The 26,191-nt window shown below is 43.4% G+C and overlaps 1 protein-coding gene across 1 annotated transcript in view; it reads left to right on the top strand.

The window, feature by feature from the left end:
• Positions 1-26,191, top strand: part of POLRMT (RNA polymerase mitochondrial) — a 1,430,506-nt gene that overhangs the window by 1,131,248 nt on the left and 273,067 nt on the right. Inside the window, exon 13 of the mRNA XM_044053892.1 lies at positions 21,843-22,022. Coding sequence (XP_043909827.1) covers positions 21,843-22,022 — 180 coding nt within the window. The remainder of the gene's footprint in view (positions 1-21,842; positions 22,023-26,191) is intronic.

Below are 26,191 nucleotides of genomic sequence, written 5' to 3' on the forward strand. Positions count from 1 at the left end.
AGTTATGTGGTACATAAGCAAGCAGGGGGAAACCCATTCTTACCCCCTCTTCAGGTTAGCCATGGCCCTGTGGAACACAGCCTTGAGCAACCAAGTGCATCCACAAGCTCAATTCCTGCCAGGCAAACAAAATTCACTGGCAGACGACCTAAGCAGAAATCTCCTAGACCCACATGAGTGGAAATTGGAGCCCAGCACCTTCAGCCATCTGATCCAGAATTGCCTTCCCCGAGAACCACCAGTTGAACAAATTCTGCACCAGGAACCCTCAAAGCAGGGCCTGGAAGGCGGATGCCCTATCCTTTCAGTGGAAAAAAACTCTCATTTTATGTCTTTCCTCCTCTGCCCCTTATCTCCAGAGTACTACTCAAGGTAAAACAGGACAGGCCAAGGGCAATTCTTATTGCTCCAGACTGGCCACGCCAGCACTGGTACCCACTCTTACACAGCCTGACAGCAGTGCCACCCTGGCACCTTCACCAGACTCCTACCCTGCTGTCTCAGCAGGAGGGACAGATTTTGCATCCTCAATTGCAAACCCTAAACCTTGCAGCCTGGCTTATCCCTCGAATACCCCACCAATAGCCCTCAGCAAACAGTTGCTGGACATCATTCTTGAAGCCAGAAGGCCTAGTACTTAGGAAATCCTATGCTGAAAAGTGGAAAAGATATTGTTCTTGGAATCAGTCTCAAAGGAAGGACACAGCAATGCCCTCCTTACCTCTAATCCTGGATTACCTAGCAGAGCTGCTCCACAGAGGCCTATCCTTCTCCTCCATTAAGATTCATGCCTCTGCCATCTCAGCTCATTATAATATTGAGCCACCTCTATTTTCTCACCATCTCATCAAGCAGTTCCTGAGAGGGGCTAAGAACTTAAGGTCCCTAGGAGAGCACCCACCCCTGCTTGGGACCTTAACTTTGTACTGGAAAAGCTCATGCTTCCTCCTTTTAAACCTGCTGCCTCAGCAGAGTTAAAATTCCTCTCTTGGAAAACAGCCTTGTTTTTAGCCATAACTTCAGCAAGAAGAGTATCTGAGTTACAGTCACTAATGGCTGTGGAACCCTTCATTATTTTCCATGCTGACAGGGTTTCCCTCTGGATGAACCCGTCCTGAAAGCCTAAGGTGGTGTCCAGTGTGGCTCTAAACCAATCCATCCATTTGCCAACTTTCTTCCCCAGCCCTCAGAATAAAGGGGAAAGGATCCTGCACTCCTTGGATGTGCACAGACAGCTCAGGTTCTGCCTTCACAGGACTAAGCCTTTCAGAAAATCTGACCAGCTGCTAGTCAGCTTTGCTACAGGGGCGGAGGGTAAAGCCATTTCAAAACAAACATTTCCAAATGGATAGCACACTGCATCCATTTCTGCTACAAGCACCATGGTAAACCTACCCCACAGGGGATCAGACCACATTCCACTAGGGCTACTTCCACCTGTACAACATTTCGCAGGGGAGTTCTGTTCACACCTTCACCAAGCATTACCACTTACCTATCTTATCTAAATCTAGGCCTGGATTTGGTACAGCAGTCTTGCAAGGCCAACTAGCCAGCCGTAACACTTCTTGACTGCCTCCCGCCTTCCTCAGCTTTGGAAGTCAACCCAAGTGTGATGACTGCAACAGTGAAACACGAAGAACATAATACAGTTGTGTACACTTACCATAAACGTAGATGTTCGAGTGTTTTCAATGTTGCAGTCCTGGTTTCCCTCCCTCCAGCCCCCTGGTTTTCTCTATCTTCCTCTCTCTCCTCTCAATGGCCATTCCTATTGGCATTGGTATTTACTTTTTTACTGGTGGTGTTCCTCACCATATACTAGCTCCCTATTTGTTAGGTTCCTGACATTTGGGGCAAGAAAAGCTGATGTAATGGTGTCGGCTGCTTATTTTATACCCATGAAGACCTGACGTCATGGAAGAAGCGACAGCATCCGACACAGAAATACTAAGACTCTGGTATTCGGGCCAACTGAGGGTTACCTGCAGGCAGATAACCCAAGTGTGATGACTGCAACAGTGAATACACTCGAACATCTACATTTTTGGTAAGTGTACATAACTGTACTTTTCCACCTGTCGTTCATCACATGCTGTCCCAGGGAGTGATAAAACCAGTTCCTTCTTCCAGGTGAGAGTTTTTATTCAATGATGTTTTTAGTGCCAAAGAAAAAAAATGCTTGGAGACCAGTTCCAGATCTTTCTTTCCTAAACTTGTTTGTGATAGTGCCCAAATTCAAACTTACCTTTTCTTTCTCATTCAAGTTTCTTTGAAACGTTAGCTTTAAAGGATGCTTATCTCATTCCTATTCATCCAGACTTTAGCAGTTTCTTAAGGTTCTATGTATCTGGATTACATTACCAGTTATCTTCTGTACCTTTTGAACTAACCACTGAACCAGGAGTGTTCAGAAAATGTCTAGCTCCAGTTTGTTGCAGGTTACAGGGTATCCAGATATTTCAATATTTATTGCCCATCTTTGCAGAGACATTTTCAAAGTGTCAGGAATCTGTTTCTTGGGTGTTAGATCTTTTATATAGGCTGAATTTCTAAGAGAACATTCATCATCTTTCTTTGCTCCTTTTAACAGTATTATGTTTCTAGGATGTCAGCTAAACACAACAGTTCAAAGAGTTTTTCTTCCACAGGAATAAATAGATGTGTATTTAGATATATTTCTAGGGTTTTCCACTCAGACTTTGGTCACTGCACAGGAATACCTCAGGAATTTTGGTGTCAAGTATTCTATAATTTTCAAGATACTCCTGGCATAACTCCACATGAGAAAAATATATGGTATCTGTTCCCAGAACTTTCACTCCTTGTCTTTTTCTGATCCCAGTGCTGGGGTTTGTGAGAAGGGAAATCTCGTGGTGGAGACAACAGATATCCATAAATCCAGGTCTCCCATTCTCTCTCCCTGTTCCAAAGCAGTCAGTTATCACAGACATCTCAAACTTTGCTTGGGGAACAGTTAAAGGAGGGAAAAAGTGCAAGTTGTGGTGGACACCAAGGACAGACACGAGCACATACAGATGCACTCAACTCTCTGAGTAATCAGTGGTCCCCAAGACAATACCACAGTCAATGGTACATCAACAAACAATGTGGAACCAGGTTGTATCTCCTCTGCAAAGTTGCTGTGTTGGCTTGGGATATAGCTTCACAGCACAGTCTCACTCTACCGGCATCTACATTCCATCACATGAAGTTGTATGGCCAACAAGCTGAGCAGGGCAAGGCAGATCCTCATAAATGCAAAGTAGATCAGGAGGTCTTCCCAAGATTTGATCCATCTGTGGGTGTTCCTGAAGTAGCTCTCCTTGCCCCCTTTCTGAACAATCAGCTGGCAAGATTCTGCTCCAAGACTCAGTGCTAAAAATCCTTGAAGACAGATGCCTTTTCTTAACATTGGAGAGGAATGTACCTCTATGCTTTTCTACACTTCCCACTAATACCCAGGGTGCATTTGAAGATTCAGAAGGAATCCCTCAAAATCATTGTTGTGACCCCCTTCTGGCCTATGTAGCCTTGGTTCTCCCTTCTTTTGAAACTGGCCAGGGGGCAATTACCGCAAGCTTCCTCACAGACTGTATCTACTCACACAAGAACAGGGATGTTTGATACACCCTGACACCAGTCAACTTCAGTTGACTGCCTGGATGATTGGGTCTTAATTCCCTTTAGGGACTTTTTATTGCGGGCATTCAGCAGGTGCTAATGAAGGTGAGAAAGCCTGCTACTAGAAAATTATACATTAGCACATTCATAGGTGTTTACTAGGCTAATGACCACAAGGGTCTTTTTAAACCTAGCCATGCATCCCAAATCTCTGACAAGTTCTGATACCCTTGATAAGTGTAAGCATGGGACTGGGTGATGAGCCATGTACAGGTTGGCTGTGTCCATTAGCAACATAGGTGCCAAACCAGAGATGAATTTCCGGTTTCCCATCCAGTTGTCCAAGCTGCACTTGAATTGGGTTAGGGAGTAACTCTTCTTCACATGGATGGGGAGCCTGTTTCATAGACTGGGTAGTCTGTAGGATACATACCTCTCCTCTCTCCAGCAGGTCCTATTTATATCACAGGCAAGGTTTAAGTCTTTAGAATGGGTAACATGGAAAGGGTTTTCTAGTTGGTACTAACATAACCAGCACCCATTGTTGGGTAGTTGTTCTCTGGTTTTACTATAATTGTATGAGTTACTATGCTGTGGTCTTTCTTTCTCCTCTTTCAAGGTTCGTTTATCAGTCATTTCAGCATGTTTGCCTATTGATCCTCCTCTATTGATACATTCCCGTGTCAAAATGCTTTTGAAAGGGTTTTTGCATGTGAGGCTTCCAAGAAAAGTGGTGACCCCTCCTTGGGATTTTAATTTTGTGTTAAAGAAGTTAACACTTGTTCCATTTAATCTGGCTAACCTGGATGACTTAAAGTTCATAACATGAAAGACAGTTTTACTGATTGCTCTGACCTCTGCAAGAAGGGTATCTGAGTTGCAAACTCTTATGGTGAGTTAACAGTATTTCATTTTCTACAGAGCCAGGGTTTCTTTAAGAATGAGTCAGTCTTTTATGCCTAAACTGATGTTCATAGGTTCATAAGTGTTTACTAGGCTAACTACCACAGGGGCCTTTTTAAGCCTGGCAATGCATCCCAGGTCTCTGACAAGTTTTGATACCCTTGATAAGTGTAAGCATGGACCTGGGAGATGAACCATTTACAGGTTACCTGTATCCATTAGAGATATAAGTGCCAAACCAGGGATGAATTTCTGGTTTTGCATCCAATTGTCCAAGTTGCACTTGAATGGAGTTAGTGAGGAACTCTGCTTCACATGGATGGGGGGGGCTGTTCCATAGATGCTGTAATTTCTGGGATACATACCTATCTCTCCAGCAGGTCCTATTTGTATCCCTGTTAAGGTTTAAGTCTTTAGAAGGGGTAATTCTGGTGGTGCTTGTTTTGTGGATATGAAAGAGGTCCATCAGAGAGGGGACTGACAATGCCCTGTATGCCAGGCATATATCTCCTCTCAAAAAGCCTGTAGGAAACGGAATACAGGGATAGGGCCTTGAGACAGTCTGCATAGGACATTTTACTTATGCCGTGAATTTTTTTTTTTTAGTGAGGAACGTCTGCGGATGTTTCAATTGTTGGTGTCCGAGTGTATTTTAATCCAAACTATACATCCCCCTGTTTTCTTTCCTGAACCTAAATGAGAGAGAAAGGGATATTCCATACCTTGGATGTCCATAGACACCTCTGTTACTATCTTGACAGAACTAAATTTTTCAGATCTTCAGATCATCTGTTCATTTATTCTGAAGGTAAGAATAAGGGAAGAACATATGTTAAAATGGACTGTTTCCAAATGCTTGTCTAAGGCTATTACCTTTTGTTATTCTTACCACAATAAAACTATTCCAAGCAGGGTAGAGGCCCATTCTACCTGGGCCTTGGCTTCTTCTATGGCTTTTGGGAAAGATTTGGATTTCTAAAAGCTGCTGCTTGGTCCTTTGTACATACTTTTACAAAGCACTATAATCTTGATTCCTTTTCTAGGTCTAAGTCAGACTTTGGAAGAGCCATTCTTCAGGGGCTCCTAGACTCTTCTCCTTCCACTTCCCAAATGTAGTAAAATGTAGTAAACTAGGGTAATCTACCCATATACATACAGGTGGCACAATTCCAGGGTAATCCTATGGGCTAGGCTTGTAAAGGCTCCAGGGCCATTAGCCTAGTACACACCTATGAACCTAAATAGATAAGGCTACTGCAGCAGTGATCAATATGATAAACATTGTTCAGTTGTGTAAGTAAACCTACTATAACCTTAGATGTTCAAATGATCACTGCTGTGTTAACTGCTCCTTCCCATCTATCCCCCTTGTTTTTTGGTGTTGTCTTTATGGTGTGTTCTTACTAGCAGTGCCCTTTCTGGGGTTAGCCTCCCTCTCTCTGTTGACAGGAAAGCTCTAAAGGGCTTGGTGCCCAAATCTTTCATCTGATGTTCTCAGTCTTCATTCATTCTTGACTGATGAGTTTGGTTCTGACATCTCGGAACCACCTCGACCATTATATATAGCTTGTGCCAGCCAAAAACTCTTTGAGTTAAGGCTCTACCCACAATGCCTGTCTCCCCATTACCTCTGATCTCGTTTGTTACAAATTGGGCACATCAGCTAGTGCTGTCAGCTAAGTGATTTAAATTTCTTCTTTCTAAACTTTTTTGCATAAAATAATTTGCTAGATAGTATTGCGACGTTGTTAAGTGAGTGACCACCCCCATTTTTACCTTTCAGTAAATTTTATTACCATCACTGGTATCAGGCCTCCTCTCTTCTTCTATTATCATTGGTAATCTTTTATGCCATTGCTGGTATCCTCTCCCCCCCCCCTCTCCCTTTACCCATTTGGGTATTTTCTTATACCATCGTTGGTATATATAAAAAAAATTCCTTTCCTGTGCTTCCTCTCTGTTTTGTCTGTGTCTGTGTGTCTCTGCATGCATTTGTATATTAGTGAGCAAACTAACTTTTCGATATGGCAGAGAAGCAAAAGGGGACATCCGGATTTAAGCATTGTCAAGACTGTGTCAGAAAGATGCCCAATTCTGATGGGCATCTTTCCTGCGTGCATTGTTTGGGTGCCCCTCACTTGAACTTGTACTATTTGTCAGGGCTTTAGCTCCCATGCTTTAGCTGAAAGGCGCAACAAACTTATTTTGAAAGGTTTATTGAAATATCCCTTTACTGAAGCCCTATCTAAAGCAGAGACGTCAAAATCTCCTAAACCTGAAGTAAAGATAAGCCACTCTGTGCCAACCTCCCCTATGGCACATGAAACAAAGTTGCAAAAAACGCAGGTTCCAACGGTTTCTTCTGAACGTAAAGCCAAGTATCGAAATTGACAATAACTTCACCTGTGGCACTGAAAACAACCAAGTACTCATCGGTGCCGACAGTTATTGAACAGGCTCAGACTAAAATCTCTTTGGCACTGACAATAGTCTGTGTTCATCCTCCATTGTCTTCTCATTCGGTTCCACAATCCCCTTCCATACATCAGCCTATGGTGCCAAAAGTCAATCTGCCCGTTATTCCCAGGACTAGATATTTACCTTCAGTGGACCCCTTTTTGGGTCAACAACTGATCCCCTTTCTAGATAGACCTGAGTCCCCTTCAGGAGTGTCAGTCCATTCTTCCAGAAGTCTATCAGAATTGGACATACTCAGATTAGTGGATCAGCTTTTGGCAGCTAGAGGTCTCCCTGCACCGTCACAGACCTCTCTCCCACCTGGAGCCTGAGGATTATTCTCCAAGGGCTCCACCAGTTTGTCCTCCTTCAAACTTGTTTCAGGACTTGGAGTTCCCCACTTTGATGCTACCAGTGCCAGTTACCTCGGTGCAGACAGTGGATCTCACCTCGGTACCAGTAGTCTTAGGCTCCTTTGCATCTGTGACATACCCGGGGCCATGGTTTGGCTGTCTGTTCTGAGATCCTTAGACTGGTTCTGGTTGTTTCCATGGTGCCGTCTGTGGCTCTCGAGTCATGGCAGTTTCCAGCCCTCTTTCGGCTCCTACTCTTCGTGGTGGCTTGTCGAAGCAGGGTGTGACCCTGGTTCTGAGGTTGTCTTACTCTGTTGCAGGCTCCCATTCCTGTTTTGGCAGGCATGCCTTCCAGATTATGGAGAGAGCTTTGGCCTCAGCAGGCTCCCAGCTTTTTCCATCCTCGTCAGAGTGCCATATTTTTGTTTTCTCTGGTTCGCAGCTGTCACAATCTGCTACATCAGGACAGTGGGCCCAAGAGCTGCAAGACACCCCGGTTCAGGGTCCCCCCTCTTTGGAGTCCTCCTCAGAACTTACCCCTGCGAAGCCACCCCATAAGAGGATGTGGAAGAGGAAGCACCTGGATTCTCCTGAAGAATCTTTCACTGAAGACACAAATTACGATAAAGGGGAAGGTTCACCATGGTCATCCCCAGAAGATGTCTCTTTTGGAGACATCCTGGAAATATTAAACCAGAAGGATGATTAGAACCCCTCAAACCCATCCTCTGAGGAATCTGTGTTCTTGCAAGCTTTTCGTGCCTGCCCTTGTACTTTTTCGGTGACCCCGCCCGCTGGTGACCTAGTTAAGTTGATCGTTCAGCGAGCGTGAAAGGCTCCTGTCTCCATAGACCCTATTCCCTGGAAACCAGATAAGATTATTTCAGCCCCGGAGGATCAGCCCCATTGGTCAAAGGGTCTAGCAGTGGATGCCATGGTGGTGGCTGCGGCCACCAAAAAGGAACTCACCACAGAGGGTCTTGGACGATGGGTAGGTTTGGGAAGTGGGTCTTTGCCTCATCGACCTTCGCTATTTAGTCCTTGAACTTCTTGGCACACTTTACCAGATCAGACTCCAAGGAGATCTGATAACTGAGCTTTCAGACACTTTTGCAGGAGCAGTATCTGATGGGGTTCAAGATAAAGTAGCCTGTGAGCTTGCCACGCTGGAGTCTATCTCAAATTTGTCCATGCGGCTTATTGCTCATACAGCCGAAGGGATGCCTAGAGCAGCAGGTACAGACATTGCTATTAGGCATCACGCGTGGATGTACTTGTGATTTTGTGGTACCCTGTAAGTCTTCCTTTATCGATGCTCCTGTTGCTGATACTTTCTTGTTTGGCCCAAAAGTCAGAGACCCACTAGCCAGGTGTGAAAAAGATGGAAAGATCCTTTCTGCTGTGGATGTTTGGTTTTCTGTTCCACATCGACCTTACTCCAGGAATCAGATGAGTAGAAAAATGTGGTTCAAGAATACCCAAGGGCCTTTTTGGGACACATGGTGACTATTCCTCCCAGGGCAGAGGGGAGGAATTCTTCTGGAAGATGCCCCTCCTATAGCAGAGGGGGTCCGCGTAACCAGGGCTCCAGAGATTCCTTTCCTGACCAACTCTATCAGCAGTCTATAATGGAGGTTTTATTGCTTCAGCGCTCCATAATGGAGGCTCGATTGCTGACCTCTGGAAGCAATCAGAGGAAGGTTCTCTCTGCACCATTCAGGCTGGCTTACAATAACCTCAGATTCCTGGGTGCAGAAAGAGGTTACAATATTCCCTTCAGTGTTGGCCCAAAATCGAATCCCCGATGCTTCACCCAGTCAGAGGGATCTAGCAGCACTAGAGATTCAAAAAGCTGCTTCATAAAAAGTCATCCAAGTAGTCCCACCAGACCAAATAGGATTTGGATTCTACTCAAGATTCTTTTTAGTGCCAAAAAACACAGGGGACTGGAGACCAATCTTGGACCTCAGCCTGTTGAACAAATTTGTACAACAGACAAACTTCCGGTTGTTCACGGTTCAGTCAGTCCTTCCCTTTCTAAAGAAGGATGATTGGATGTGTTCTGTAGATCTTCAGGATGCATATTACCACATAAAAATGGACAAATGCTCCAGAAGGTATCCTTGCTTCTGGCTAGGAGCCAGTCATTACCAATTTCGAGCACTGCCCTTCGGTCTCACCACAGCCCCAGGGTGTTCGCCAAATGTATGGCAGTCGTAGCAGCTCATTTGAGGCTACAGGGATTTCGCGCATTTCCATATCTAGACAACTGGCTCCTCACCGCAGCCTCCAGGCATCTACTGCTTTACGCTATAGACTTTGCTCTACATCTTGCCGACACACTAGGCATTTCAGTCAAAAAAGAAAAGCCACAATTGACTCCCACACAAGATCTAGAATTCGACAGAGCAAGGTTAAATACAGTATCCTGTGTAGCCTCCGTTCATGTCCACAGACTATTGAAACTCTGATCGCAACTTCAGGTAATCATTTCCCAAAACAGAGTTCCTGCTCGTCTGATACTACAAGCTCTGAGATTCATGGCAGCAACAGTAACATTAGTTCCCTAGCGAGATATCACATGAGGTTGCTTCAGTGGCTGTTGGCGTTACAATGGTCTCTTCCAACGCACCGCATGTCCCACCCAGTCTTGATAACAAATCACTGCAAAAAGGATTTAGCTTGGCGGATGAAGCCAGAAGAAATTCTATGGGGTCGTCCCTTTACCTCCTCTCAGCCCAAGGTGTAGTAACCACGGACACTTCCCAGATAGAGTGGGGGTGGGGCATTTTCTGGAAATGACTGTTTAAGGCAGTTGGTCCCCGCAAGAGGCCAATCTGCACATCAATATCTTATAATTAAGGGCAGTGCTTTTAGCACAAGCATTCCAGGCTGTCCTTCCTTCAGGGACAATTGAATCCAGTCAGACAACATGTCCGTAGTCTGGTATATCGACAAACCAGGGATAACCAAGTCCTACCATCTATGTCGGGAAGCTCTAGGCTTTTAGCAGTGGGCAATCGCTTCCAACCGCTTTCTGATAGCAATGCATATCCTGGGGAACTCCAACATGATTGTGGACAAACTGAGCAAATGTATCCTCCTGCCTTATGAGTGGTCTCTCAATCCTAACATAGCAGCGAAGATCTTTCATCAATGGGATCAGCCTTGCTGTGACTTGTTTATTTCTCCTATAAACCACAAATGCAGCAGCTCCTTTGCCCTCATCCCTCCTCATGGGGAGTCCCTGAGAGATGCACTCCTTCTTGATTGGCCCCTAGGACTCCTGTATGCTTTTCCCCCAATTCCACTGATCCCCCAGTTACTGGGGAAAGCCCAATGGTTGAGAAGCAAAGTGATTCTTATGGGACTGTACTGGCCCCATCAAGTCTGGTTCCCCTTTCTCTGGCCTTATCTAGTTCACCGTCCATGAACCCAGATCCAGACCCACTGTCTCACCCTCAGGGTCTGGTGCATCCCAATCTTCAAAATCTTAAGCTGACGTCTTGGTTTCTCCAATTCCAGTAACTGCCAGGCAGAATGACTTGTCCTCTCCAGTAAAAAGATACTTCTGGCCTCCCATAAACCATTCACCAGGAAGCTTTATCTTGGCAAATGGAAAAGATTTTCAGTTTGGGTGACTGCAAATCGTATCGACCCTTTCTTGGCGTCAGTTGACAAGGTCCTGGAATATTTAGCTACCTTGTTTGAAATGGGGGCTTTTATGTCTACGATTAAGGTTCATTTGGCTGCCATTTCAAGTTTTCATAATGGTTTTGATGACCATTCCTTGATGTCTCATCGTCTGTGCAAATTTTTTCTTAAAAGGCACTCTGTATTTAAACCCCGCTTTCGAGGACCCTGTAGTGCCATGGGATTTGACCTTAGTCTTACAGTGTCTAGTTCGACAGCCATTTGAGCCAGCAGCTGTTTGGACCTTAAGTTCTTATCTTGGAAGACTCTCTTCCTAGTAGCTATCACGTCTGCTAGAAGAATTTCAGAGTTACATGCTTTGTGTGTGAAACATCCATGCATCATTTTTCACAAAGAAAGAGTATCACTCAGAACCAATCCCACCTTCCTTCCCAAAGTGGTATCAGAGGGTAATATCTACCAGTCCATAGACTTCCCGGTTTTCTTCCCAAAATTTATAAACAAAGGAGAGTACTGGCTACACTTGTTAGACGTCCACAGAAAATTACGTTTTTACTTTGACAGACCAAAATCTTCTAGAAAATCAGAGCAACTATTTCTATCATTTTCAGGACCCAGATTAGGCAAGCCTATATCAAAGGTCACCTTGTCAAAATGGCTAAGAGACTGCATTACCTTTGTATACAACCAAAATAAACTCGTTATCAACTACTGTTAGAGCTCATTCTGCAAGATCTGTTTCCACTTCAGCAGTCTTCAATTCCAGAGCTTCTGTGGAAGGCATATGTGCAGCTGCAACTTGGGCTACTCTGCATACCTTTATCACTTATTACAAGTTAGACATGGTCTTCAGGGGAAGAGCATTCTTTGGTTCTATGGTGCTCAAGAGTATCCTTCCTTAGGGCCTCCCAAGATCTAAAGCAGCTAGAGGGACTCTGTCCCATCAGTCAAGAATGAGTGTAGATTGACAACATCAGATTAAGAAGTTATGTTCTTACCATAACGTTCAATCTGTGTTGTCGATCTTCATTCATTCTTGACATTCCACCCTCCTCCCCCCCCCAAAAGACTGCTGGAGGTCTGGACCTAGTTCTGGGAAGTTATAGGGTTATACCTTAGACAGGGCTTCTGTATTTTCTTAAATACTAGACAAACGCAATCTGATGTAATGGGGAGAGAAGCATTGTAGGTAGAGCCTTAGCTCAAGAGTTTTTGGCTAGCGCGAGCTATGTATAATTGCCGAGTGAGTTCCGAGAGGTCGTAACCGAACCCGTCCGTCAAGAATGAATGAAGATCGACAACGCAGATGGAACATTTTGGTAAGAACACACCTTCCTTTTGTAGTCAGTTCAGCTTGAACTGCCAGACAGTTTGAGCATATGGAAGGTGCCCTGAATCTTTGGAAGATGACTGGCTGTTAAATCCTTGATGATCATTTGAATGTCTACTGTTGTGGTAAGTTGATTTGCACAGCTGTACTTTTTGTTAATATCAAATGTTTGCTTCCCATGTAAAAAAACACAGTGATCTTACCTGTCATGTTTGGTAAAATACTTGCCATTCACTATTGGTTTTATTTTCATTTATTTTGCTGGTTTTGGGTAGTGGTATATGTATTTTTGTAGGATAGAGTGCTAATAAAAAAAATCATCCATGTTTAGCCATACAACCCATTCTATCTGTTCAGGCTTTTCATCTGATCCACTTGGAGTAAAGAATAAATGGAGTTTCTAGAGCCAAAGCTTGAAGTAGGAGGATTCCTGGTAGTCGCGGATGTAGCACATTTCCACAGTGAATTAACTTATGTACTGTAGTCACACTAATTTTTTAAAACAGATATATTTCTTTACTTCTGTAGAAACCATGTGGTGTTACTGGGTTTCTAGAGATGGTCACTAAAAGAATATAGATACATTGTTAATTATTACTGACATCCATGACGTCTGACTGAATGCTGTAAAAGAACATGTAACACCTGACATGCATCTTCATTTACCTTGCTGATTAGCTTTTAAAGCTGTAATACTCCATGTATGTCTTCACCCATATAACAATGATTTGCTTATGGCCACAAATGAATTGGCCTTTGGAACATTTTATGCAAAATACCAGCAAAGTAGTATGAATTTCCAAGATAAGTATGTGTTTGAAACAGCTGATGGACAGTAGTACAATGACCTACAGACACTTAGCACATTCTACTGTGGGAACTGTACCAGCAAGCTTGTTTCAGGAGCAGAATTCATTGGATGACTGAACCCAGAGTGACAGGAGATGGAAATGTTAGGTAGGCAGACTACTGGGAGAAAAAATAAAATAAGGAGTTATGCTACTATTAAGTGAAAGACCACAGGGTCACTGTTTTGTTTAAAAAACTGAGTGTTGTTGAAAAAATGTGGCACAACACAAACATGATCCTCTGTTCACTCCAGAGCTCTGTCACTTAAATTATTTAACTGACCAGTGATCACAGTGGCTAATAGAAGACTTTCTGTAACTTGGTATTGTTTATTTCTAAACATAGGTCTGATAGTAATGATACTGAAGAAAATAACAGCTTTAGCACAAGATATGGCACTTAGCTTGTGAACAGTGTTAACAGTGACCGCTTACATGACAGACACACAGCAGTGCCCTGAAGGTCCCAGAGGCCCAGTGACTCTGCCTGTTTATGTGTCACTTGGAGTAATACTACTCTTTCATTTTTAAGACAGTAGAGATTAATGTGTAAATCTATTTAAAGAAAACAAAAAAATCCCTTCTAACTAAATTGTTTTCTTCATAGAAGTGATACGGATCTTTTTTGTTGAAATGTAAATGAACATGAGACAGTTTTTATTGATTATATTGAAAGCTTTACAAAATTAAAATAACACTGTAAATATGTTGCATAATCTGTTCAACAAAACTAATGAAATGCACTGACAGAAGTGACATGGATGTAAAACAAAATGCTATTTTTTTTTCTTAATTGACTGGGTTAGTCCCAATTGGATAGTGACCCCTTTTCAGGAGAGACCAAACATGGTATTTTATATTACTAGGGGAAATTGGCCGTGGTATCAGGGAAGTTCCTCTACTCTTTTAGAGGAGTGCAGTGTTATATTTTATATCCACCTGGTCTACCAACTCGAGCAGATAGGAGCACTGTTTAATGTCTCATCCAAAGGATGACACACTGCAAAGGACACCTCCTTATGCAATCTCAATCCCAGCAACCCATCTACCTGGAGTGGGAATAGAACCCAGGACCTGCTGCATTGATGGTGAGTGTCTTAACTGTCCTTTAGACTGGATTGCATGCAAAGGAGGGCTGCAGTGTTGTGCCTCATATATTAAGACCAATTAATATTCACCATTAAACATGCAGTAACACAGTATTTTAGCATGCATAGTGCTTCAACACTGTATAATTCTCCCTTCAACACTACACATTTCAACCCAGTAGTAATCCAGTATGCATCATGTTAACATGTATCGCAACAAAAGTAAACAGAGTATTTCATCTAGATATAAAAAAATAACTGTAAAATCGGTTCAGAAATATATCTACAGGGAATAGTAACTGAAGTAACCCTGTATAGGCAAACTAGAAAATGTAAAGGGCAAAATAAGATCTGATGTTGCCTGTTCAGTCTTCATCAAACCTGTGGGTCTCTGTTCTGAGCTTGGAACCGACTCGGCTGTCAGCAAGCTTAGGATTCCAAGCTAAAGCTCCTCCCACCCTACCCATACTGCCTAGATCCTCTCAGATACCCCAAATGTCATTTGTAGCACACAGTGAAGCATTGTGGTCCTGTTAGAGCTCCTCCCAGGCATTTCTAACGTGTGTTTAGTCAGCCATAAGTGGTCTTTTGACCATTTTTCTCTCTGTACTCCTACCCTTCATCTTCAAAAGTTAGTTGTTTTCCATAGTTTTTAGTGTAGTGTTTTTCTGCGAGTGGTCATCTCTTCTTTCTCTGCTTTTATGTCACAGAAATCTGATAAATCTGTTGGGTTTAAAAAAGGAACTTCCTGTAAGCAGAACATCCCTGTATTTGATGCCCACAGGGGGGTGTGTTTACTGTTTGGGTCCTGCCCACCTTCCAGGTGGCTTATTCTGTCTGCAAGGCCTTTCTTCCCCGCACCTTTGCAGATAGAAGAAATAAGCTTGTTCTCAAGGGTCTTATTCCCCCTTCTTCTCCTGACATTGCTTCTGTCGCAGGGGCTCAAACCCCACCAAAAAGTCTAAGGAGGCCAGGGACCAAACAGTCCCTGGACCCCTCTGTGTTTGCTGAGTTGGAGCTTCCAAAGAAGGCCTCGAGACCTTCAGAGCAAGAGTTCCCTGGCTCCGATACTAGTGTCTTTCTCTCTTCCCCATGTCTCTGCTCCCTCCTTGACGCCAGAGCTTGTGGTGCCGAGCATGTCTCTGAGGGTTGCTTCCCCCAGGCATCATTCCAGACCCTCCTCTGTGTCCTCGTCCATCAGGTCCTCTCGGAGTCTGTTGGAGAATGAGGTGAACAGATTGATGAGGAAGTTTGTCCATATGAGATTCCTTCCAGCTCTGTCTTCTATAGAATCTGCGAGCAGAGCTTCTCCCTGTAGGATTTTCTCCTTCTCTGATCCGGCCTACTGTTTCGGAGTGGCCAGATCCTTTGGTCCCTGGGTCCAGTCTATCGGGCCCGATAATCCTTACTTCTTCAAGCCCAACTGGTTCCTTGACTTGCTTGGTTCTGACCACTTCTTAGAACCGAATCCTCGACATTGAGTCTGGGGGGATGACTTCAACTCCGAACCTCTCAGAGTTGTTGTTTTCCGTCAGTGCCTCTACATTCGACAGCTCGGCTCTGACTTTATCCCTCAGAGTGTAGGGCTGCTAGTGACCGGGGACGGTCTGCTCCTGATCCTTCGGAGCAAGGGAGGCTTCTTTGGGACTCCAGTTTGGGACTCCAGGAGTCCCTCCGCCTTTGATGTGTTGGAGAGGGTCCTCTCATCTCCAAGGAGACCTTCAGCCCCTACAGTTTCAAAGCCATCCCTTCCCCTCTTAAGCTATGCATGGGAGACCTCTCTTCTGCCACCAGGGCAGCAAGTTCCTCAGGGCCTCCAGACTGTTCTGCTTAGGGAAGCCCAGACTTCTTCCAACACATTCCCGGAGCACCATGCTGAGGAGTTCCCCAGAAGAAGAGGTGCGAAAGGAGGCACCTAGATTCCCCAGAGGAATCTGTCACGACAGGCACCGACTTTGATGAATGGGACAGGTCCCCTAGATCTCCACCCAACATCTCCTTTGGAGACATTTTAGAGATTCTTCGCCAGAGAGGTGGTTGGTCAGCCCCAAACCCCACCCCAGATGAGTTAGTGCTCTTCGAGGCCTTCGGGACTGACCCATATACATCCTGGGTGTCCGCCCACTACACATCCCCTAGTGGACCTGGTGTCTGCAAAGGCATGGAAGGAACCAGACGCTGCTGAGCCTATCTCTAAAAGAACTGATAAGGTCCTTAGTGCCCCCAAGGATAGACCTCACTGGACGAAGGGCATTTCAGTAGATGCCATGGTGGTGGTGGCTCTACTGTCTGTCCCCCTAACAGGGAGTCTAGGGCTGTGGATGGATTTGTAAAAAGGATCTACACTTCTCCTACCTTTCCTCTTAGAGCATTGAATTACCTTTCCCACGTTATGAGGCTAAAGAGTGACTTACTTAAGGAACTCTCTAGCTCTGGCCCAGAGTCCATGACGGTAGAGGAATGGACTTCTTTACCTCCTGTATGGCAACCCTGCAGTCCAGTTCCAATGCTTCCATGAGGCCAAACTGTCATGCAGTTGAGGGAACCTCTAGGGTGGCTGGTTCCAGCATTGCCATTCAGCGTCATGCCTAAATGCGGCTGTGTGATTCTGCATAACCTTTTAAGATGTAATTTGTTTATGTCCCCTTTGACAGTTCCTCCTCTGGATCGACTCTTCGTGACACACACGCCTGCAGCGAGAAAGATGGAAAACCCTGTCTGCTGTTGGAATCAACTTCTCTACCTTGCAAAGGTCCTTCTCCTGGAATCAGCATGGGGGAAAGAAGTTGTGATTCAAAAAATCCCAGGGTCCTTTCCAGGACTCTCAAGGAGATTTTCCCTCGGAGGCAGATTGGGGAATAATTCTAGTGGTAAACAACGCCGTTAGGGCAATGGGGGTCTGCTGAATCAGGGGTCCCAGGATTATTCTTCGGGGAAGTCCTTGCAGCATCCCTGAGGTGTTGCCCGACATTCCATCTCTGGAGGCAGTCAGGGGAGGATGCTCCTAGCACCGAGAAGCCTGGTTAGGCATCATGAAAGACTGATGGGTGCAAGGTATCATATCTTGGGTTTACTCCATTCCGTTTTTAAATCTCCCCAAACCAAAACAGCACCTTCCCGATGTTCCGCCCAGTCAGAGGGAGGCAGCAACTTTGGAAATTGCTAAGTGCTTCAAAAAAAACTCATCCAGGAGGTCCCCTCATACCAATGCGGATCAGGGAATTTTTTATAGTTCCAAAGAAAACAGGGAATCTCAGGCCCATACTGGACCTAACTTACTTGAACAAATCAGTGAAACACACGAAGTTCAGGATGGTCATGGTTCAGTCCAGCTTTCCCTTCCCTTTCTACAGAAGTATGACTGGATGTGCTTGATAGACCTGAAGGATGCATACTATCACATCAAAATATCAAAATGAACAGATGCTCCAGAAGGTACCTCCATTTCAGGCAGGGAGCCAATCACTACCAATTTCATGTGCTTCCATTTGGTCTCGCCACAGTCCCCAGGGTGTTCAAGTGCATGGCATTGGTTGCAGCTCACCTCAGACTGCAGGGATTCCACGTGTTTCCTTACCTGGATGACTGGCTCCTAGTCACACCATACAGGCATCTACTGATTCAGGCAAGGGATCTTCTCATGCAACTGGCCCCTACTTTAGGGATCACTATAAACCCTCAAAAGTCACGATTGCTACCTGTGCAAATGTTAGATTTTATAGGAGCCTGCTTGGATACAAACAAAATCCTGGCCTATCTTCTGGACAGAATTTTTTCACTACTGACACGTCAGGCAAATGCTAGCAGTGCCAGTTCCTCCAGCAAATCTTGTACTTAGGGCTCTGGTTCTATGGCTGCAACAATAACTTTACTACTGATAGCTCGCTTACATATGAGGGTCCTGCAGTGGACGTTATCAGTCCAATGGTCCCTTGTGCGTCATCCCCTCAATCATCCTATAAGACTGTCTCGGGTGTGCAGAAATTCTCTTTGATGGTGGCTTTACAGTCTATAAGTATCTAAGGGCCGACCTTTCATTATTACCACCCCTGTAGCCATGTTGACCACAGACGCCTCCCAGCTGGGGTTGGGGGAGCATTACCTGAGACGAAGAATTCAAGGCACATGGACTCCCCAGGAGACCAATCTGCATATCAGTTTCCTAGAAATGAGGTTGGTGCTTTTAGCTTTGCAAGCCTTTCACTCCCTTCTTCCTCTTGAGACAATTGTGATTCAGTCCCGACAGCATGTGTTTTGTGTGGTACCTCAACAAACGAGGTAGAACCAAGTTCTACACCCCTTTTGTCAGGAAGTGAGGAGTATGTGGCAGTGGGTTCTCCCTACCAGCCGCTTTCTAGTTGCAAAGCACATTCCGGAGGAGCACAGCATATTAGCAGACAGGCTCAGCAGAGTTTTTTTGATGCCTCACAAATAGTCTCTGAATCAGTCAATGGATTTTCCTCAGATGGGGTCAACCCTGCTGCAGTCTTTTTGCCTCTCCCTTAAACAACAAGTGCAGCAGGTACTTTGCCGTGATCCCTCCACAGGGGCAGTCACCAAGAGATGCTGTAGTCCATGCTTGGCCTCCTGGTCTTCTTTATGCATTGCCTTCTCTTCCTCTGATTCATATATTTCTTCAAAAGGCAAGCAGGTTCAAGAGCAAAGTGATCCTCATTGCCCCTTTTTGGCCTTGACAAGTTTGGTTCACCTTCCTGTGGTCTCATCTGATCTGCCTTTCAAGGACCGTGGATCCATGTCCAGATCTTCTGTCTCACCCTTCAGGGCAAATTCATCTGGATCTTCACAGTTTGAAATTAACTTCACAGTATCTCCAATTCCGATGATGGCTAGACAAGCCAGGCTGTCAAAAAATTATCATTTCCTCCCATAAGTCTTCTACCAGGAAAATGTATAAAAGCAAGTGGAAGAGATTTTTCCATTTGGGCCCAGCAGCATCAAATTGATCCAATTATGGTACCCATTTCGGTAGTTTTGGATTTCCTAGCTGGTCTTTTTCATTCGAGGGCCAGCTTCTCTACTGTTAAAGTTCATTTAGCAGCCATTTCTTATTTTAGCACTGGGGAGAATGCTACATCTTTATCTTCTTATAACCTTCTCAAGGGCACATTTCTTCTTCGACCTCCTATCAAAGGTCCTCCTACTCTGTGGGATCTTACGCTGGTGCTTCAAGCTCTGACATTACCTCCCTTTGAACCTGCTGCTAAGGCAGAGTTGGAATTCTTGTCCTGGAAAACAGCCTTGTTTAGCAGCTATTACTTCAGCCAAGAGGGTTTCGGAGATTCAGGGGTTGTCTTCCAAACCTCCCTATCTTATTTTTCATCAAGACAGAGTTACTTTACATACTAATACCTCTTTCTCCAAAGATTGTATCAGTAAACACCATTAATCAATCCATTAATTTCACTGTGATTTTTCCAAATTTCCAAAATAAGTGTAAATATGTGTTGCATCTTTTAGATGTTAATAGACAATTGCTCTTCTATCTGGATAATACAACATTCAGGAAATTTGAACTGTTTGTGTCTAAGATGCCAAAACTGGGAAAGCTGTTGTTAAAGCTATTATTGCTCAATGGTTAAGAGATTGTATTACTCGTGTATTCGATGAACAATGTTCCTTTACATAAACCAGTCAGAACTCATTCCACAAGATCCATAGCCACATGTCAGGCCTTCTGGTCTAGAGTTTCTTTAGAAGGTATTTATGCAGCTGCTTCATGGGCAAACTCTCACACCTTTATTTTGCATTACAAAGTTGATGTCATATCCAGGAATAGGGCTGCTTTTGGTTCTGCAGTGCTCCGGAATATCCTTCCATGAGGCCACCCAGATCTATGTAACTGAGGACTCTGTCCCACAGGTTTGATGAAGACTGAACAGACAACATCAGATAAAGAAGTTATGTACTCACCATAACATTCCATCTGTGTTGTCTGCTTCAATCTGCATCCACCTTCTCCCCTCCTTATCTTTGAAGGGTCTGATTGATTATTCTGGGAACCTTTGTTCCTGGTTTTTGAGCTTCTGAGCATTCTTCTAAGCTGTATTGTTTGTTTAAAGAGTGTATTTCTCTCTTCTGAAATTATTGGCAGTAAACTTGATCCGAGGTATCTGAGAGGAGCTAGGCAGTATAGGTAGGGTGGGAGGAGCTCTAGCTTGGAATCCTAAGCTTGCTGATGGCCGAATTGGTTCCGAGCTCAGAACAGAGACCCACAGTTTTGATAAAGACTGAAGCAGACAGCACAGATGGAACGTTATGGTGAGTATATAACATCTTTTATTTTAGTGTTTTGGAACACTTGGATTTGGACTTCAGAGGTATTGATTGTAAGAATAGGCTAAAAGTGAAAAAAAAACTTTTTGGCAGATTAGATTACAAGTAGATAAATACCATGGGCTGAATGACAGCATTAATTAAGCAATAACCTACAGCTGGGTGTGGGTAATAATGGATTTACCCATGGTTGGTGTGGTTTGGTCACGAGGGCAAAGAAGCCAACCGTGGGTAAATCCAGCATTGCCCATACCCACCCGTGGGTTATTGCTATTATACAATGACATTGTTTAAGAAAAAAAACCTTACTTTTCTTAAATAATGTCATTGTATAATGCCTCTGTGCTGCTGTTTTGCATTTTTCCAGTATCCTAGGGCATTTCTGATGTACTGCGCATGTGTAAGGGACTTGTGTTCCCACGCTTACTCAATACATCAGTGCTGTGTAGAGGTAGCAGTGGAGAAAGGAAGATCTCTGTTGCTTTTTTTAAGATATTTCGCTATTATATGAGTTCTTCAGCTCTTATAACATAGCGAGAAATCTTTAAAAAAAGCAACGAAGATCTTCCTTTGTCCGTTGAAAGGAAGATCTCTGTTGGTTTTTTTAAGATATCTCACTATGTTATACGAGTTCTTCATCTCATATAACATAGCGAGATATCTTAAAAAAAGCAACAGAGATCTTCCTTTCTCCGTTGATACCTCTGCAGAGCAAAAAAAAAAAAAAAAATCAGGAGATATACTAAAGGAAAAAGTCTGGGCGGCCAGACCTTTTTCTGTTAGTATATTCTCGGATTTATCATGGGCACTCTGGTTGGGCTGGCTAATCAGCATGCTCGTTTTTGAATATTACTGGCCAGCCATATAATATAAAATGTTTTTTGAAGAATAGAAGGCTGATAAAAATACTTAAAATATTTGAATGTTTAAATATATTTTAGTATATATAGATAGCTAGATATTGATTAATGTGTATTTTTACCTGCTAAATACATTTAGGTGACTAAAGTGTTTATTGTGTAATCAAAAAGCATCTTTGAATGGATGTTTAACATTCTGATGAAGTTCTTTAGCTAATGGACAGAAGTGCTGAATAAAATGTATACTTTTTGTGTTTTACATTAAGCTTTATATCCAGCTGAAATATTCTGTTTGTTGTTTAGTGTTTTTCCTTGAGTTTCAGTTCTGGTTGATGGACTTTTTTTTTTCCAGTGAGCAGAAACAGTGTTGTAGGCTCTATCTTTGAATTAGCTCCAGTCACTCTAATTCACTTTTCCATTGTGCATTTTAGGTTGAAGAGTTTAGGAAGCAGGATGCTGAAAGGGGAGTGAAGATTGCCCAAGTATTGGATGGGTTCATCTGTCGGAAGGTGGTGAAACAGACTGTGATGACTGTGGTTTATGGAGTAACAAGGTTTGGAGGAAGGCTGCAGATTGAGAAGAGACTGAGGGAAATTGACAATTTCCCAAAGGTAAAGAGATTACACCTGTGGCCTGTTTTTTTTTTTTTTTTTTTTTTTTTTTTTTGGTTTAACAAACTGTGTCTGTGTGTTAATGTAAAAATTTACTGTGGCTTACCTGGTTGATACATGTGGTGTACTGGTAAATTAGCATGGGTAGCTGTGTCTGTAGCTAACACTTATTTGTCTTCTACTAGGCAGTTTTCCTGCAATATGTCCTTTTATTTGACACCTATACGTGGTTCTTCTTCCATCCACACTCAGGCACTTACAGGAAAAACTAAATGAATTCTCACAGCTGCAACTGTATTCTCATATTTTGAGAGGATAGTAAACTTGTGTTGCAGTGATCACTGCTAGTAGCTTCCTTTTTGCTTCTCATTTTCTTTGTATGCATGCTAACACTATACCCAGTTGTAATACTGGCAGTCTCCCGGGTTAAGGACGAGATCTGTTTTTTAGTCTGTCCTTAAGTCAAATTTGTATGCCAGTCGAAACACGTACAGATGATTCTTATGATGTCACTTAGTCAAATGTTTGCTTCAGTCTAGTAATTATTTTACTTTTCTTTGCATATGAAACGCATTAGATACACTTCTAAACAAACAAAAAAAAATCTTAAACATAATACTGTATATTGTAGCTATGCTTCCTATCAACAAAGCTGGTTTAAGGCATCTTGTTATTAAATGCAGTGTTTATGAGGACTTTCTCGCACACGCACACACACACACACACACACACACACACACACACAATACTTCTCAGCTGTACAGATTTTTGCAGAATGTCCATATTTTGTCCTCCGATTTTTGGTCTGTTTTTAATATACTTGTGGTTTTCTGGCAAATTAGTGGTAAATCATTACATATTGCAGTTGGAAAATAATGACCGACATTTGAGTTCCAGCTTTGATATCCTTCAGAAAATTCATGCTAATGCAAAACCTGTCATTCTGTCAACTTTCTAAGTTTGTAAGAACAATATTTAAAAATTGACCCTGTTTTTTGGGCTTTTGTCTCCCTTTTATTTATGGCTTTGTACAGATTACTTGCTTTGTACAGATTACTTGCTCTAAGAGGTTGACAGGTATGATGACAGACATTTGAGTGTCAGAATTCATACCCTTCTGAAAATTCATGCTAATGCAAAACCTGTTATTCTATCAAGTTTCTATTGTAAGAGCAATATTTATTAAATAATATTTATTAAAATTGTCCTACGTATATTTATGGATTTGTTCAGATTTCTTGCTCCAAGAGGTTTACAGGTATGAGACACACACACACGCACATGCACACGTACACACACACACACACACACACACACACACACACACACACACACACACTCACTTAACCCTACCTTACCTATTCCATAACTAACCCCCTCCCTTTATGCAACCACCCACCTCTTAACTGCTGCCAGGGGATCGCCCCCTCACTTTCACTTTTCACTCTCCCTCTCGTACACACAGTCTCTTCCTCATTCATACCTGCATTCACTCACACATTGCTCTCTCACACACACACACACACACACACACACACACACACACACACACACACACACACACACACACACACACACACACACACACACACACATGCACACACACACACACACACACACATACACACACTCCCTCATTCATACCTGCTTTCACTAACACATCACTCTCACTCTTTCCCGATCTCTCACACACAGTCAGTACCTCATTCATACCTGCATTCGCTCACACATTACTCTCACTCACTCACACACACACACACACACACACACACACACACACACACACACACACACACACACGCTCCCTCATTCATACCTGCTTTCACTAACACATCACTCTCACTCTTTCCCGATCTCTCACACACAGTCAGTACCTCATTCATACCTGCATTTGCTCACACATTACACTCACTCACACACACACACACACACACACACACACACACACACACACACACACTCACTCACACACGCTCCCTCATTCATACCTGCTTTCACTAACACATCACTCTCACTCTTTCCCGATCTCTCACACAGTCAATACCTCATTCATACCTGCATTCACTCCATCGCTCTCATTCTCTCAATCCCTCTCTCTCACCTTTTCTAGCACACACACACACACACACACACACACACACACACACACACACACACACACACACACACGCACACACAGATTTGGGCAACTGTAACTATTTTAATTTTCCTCACATTGTTTCCGTCATTATGACAGCCCATTTGTATCTATGGATTATCTGCATGTTGGATGTCCATAACCCAGGGACTGCCTGTAGATATCAGGATGTGCTGAATTGTATTTCTTTAATTCTTTTAAAATTTCAACTTTCTGGGTCTTCTGTGAATGCAGCACCTTCAGTGCCCAGGCTTAAAGGAGTGTAAACATGGTAGTCAGTATTCAGATGCAGCACTTTTTTACTAGACATATGTAAAACAGTATTCTTTTTTTTTTTTTTTAATTTCTCCAAGTGTTTTGGGTTTATAATACCATGACGGGAATGGACCCCATTCCTAAGTCAAAGTACGATTAAAGTTCATGAAATTAGTATTGTTTCACACACTGATATTCTTGGTGTGTGTGTGTCAATGTACAGTCAGTGTAAGGGATCTCTACTGCAGGCTGGACACCCCTTTTCCATATGTCTGTAAAACATTTTCCCACCAGTATCTGCACACTTCTGGTATAAAGGTGGCACCTGCCTGCACCATATTTATTTCTATGTTACTGCAGTGTATGATCTGTATGATGGCACTTATCTCAGACTGTGAAGATAATTACTCCACTGGGGGAGCAAATTAATTTCTGTTATCTCTGCTTGTTTACAACTGGGCATCTAGTCTGTGCACCAACATAATTGGCTGCATATAGTATGCCCTTTCCCGAAAAACATTTAACATGTGTGCATGTAGGAGACAAATCCTGCAGAGGGCCTTCCATACTTGGTGCTCACAACCTAAACAATATAAATACTAAGTCCCTAATTATATGATTTGCAGGGATTTAGTTAGAACTTTAGGAGATGGTAACTTACTAAGGGAAATGAGGCATGCAGCCCTTGCCAAACTTGCCCCCATGGTTGCAAACTCACAACAATAGGCTGGCACAGATATGCAATCTGAAAAGAAAGAGATTATTAGAGAAGGAGATATGAACCCCCAAAAAGAAGCATAAGGAGACATCCAGGCAAGCATATTTGTCATGGCATCCGTAGTCCAAAGCTGTCTGTTCAATGGAGATTCTTCGCAGTCCCAGCCCTGACACCTGTTTTTACCAAGGCCTCTGCTATTTGCCCCTTTGAAGGCCCCTGGCACTTCCTCTTGCACTAAAACTGCAGTTTTACTGCTGAAACATCACTTAATGGATGTGGAGGACAGCATCTTCTCAGTGTTTGTGAAAGATGTCCCCCACATCCATAAGTTAGATCCAGTGTGAAGCCTCCTAAAGGCTCAAAAGTCATATAAAATTCCCCACTGAAGCAAGACTTCTTGGATTCATAGGGCTGCCAGTGGGTCTGTTACTGTATCTCCTCCCCTCAAACTGGTTAAGCCTGGCTTGGGATTTTTTTTTCAGTGTCTCCATAATCTGTAACTAGAGGCAAAACAACAATTCTGTATGAGGAGTCTATTCCGAAAAAAGAAAAATCAAAGAACCTTTTCCACAGATCTATGAATCTGAGGAGGAAGAGGGACTGGTCAGCAGGGTTATAGCGTTTTCATGTTCCATGATAATAATATAGGTTAAAATGATTTAATTTGGGGGCACACCGTCTCTGATGAGAGCGCAGTTCAGATGAAAGTCTCGAGAGACTTCAGTTTTTCAGAAAATACATTTAGACCTCCTGGGGCTGGATCTTCTGAAGCCCACAACCATGCCTTCTGTTCAGGAAGCTGTTCTGGATGCTTTTGAGGTGGCATCCTTGGAGGTAGATTTCCAGCACCACACTTGGAAAACAAATGATCTGAAGTAGTTACTTCATTTGATCTGCAACCTGTGGGTAGTCGGATCCGACCTCGGATCCGAACCGGCAGCTTTCCAAGCTCCAAGATCCGAGCTCCTCCCCCTACCCATAATCCCTTGCTACCAACCACATTACCTCAGATCGTTTTTTGCCGTGGCTAAAGACAGTTGCTTCATAGTGAAGAGCTCC

This window comes from Protopterus annectens, chromosome 13.part0, assembly GCF_019279795.1.
Source record: "Protopterus annectens isolate FY-2018-M chromosome 13.part0, PAN1.0, whole genome shotgun sequence".
Taxonomy (NCBI): Eukaryota; Metazoa; Chordata; order Ceratodontiformes; family Protopteridae; genus Protopterus; species Protopterus annectens.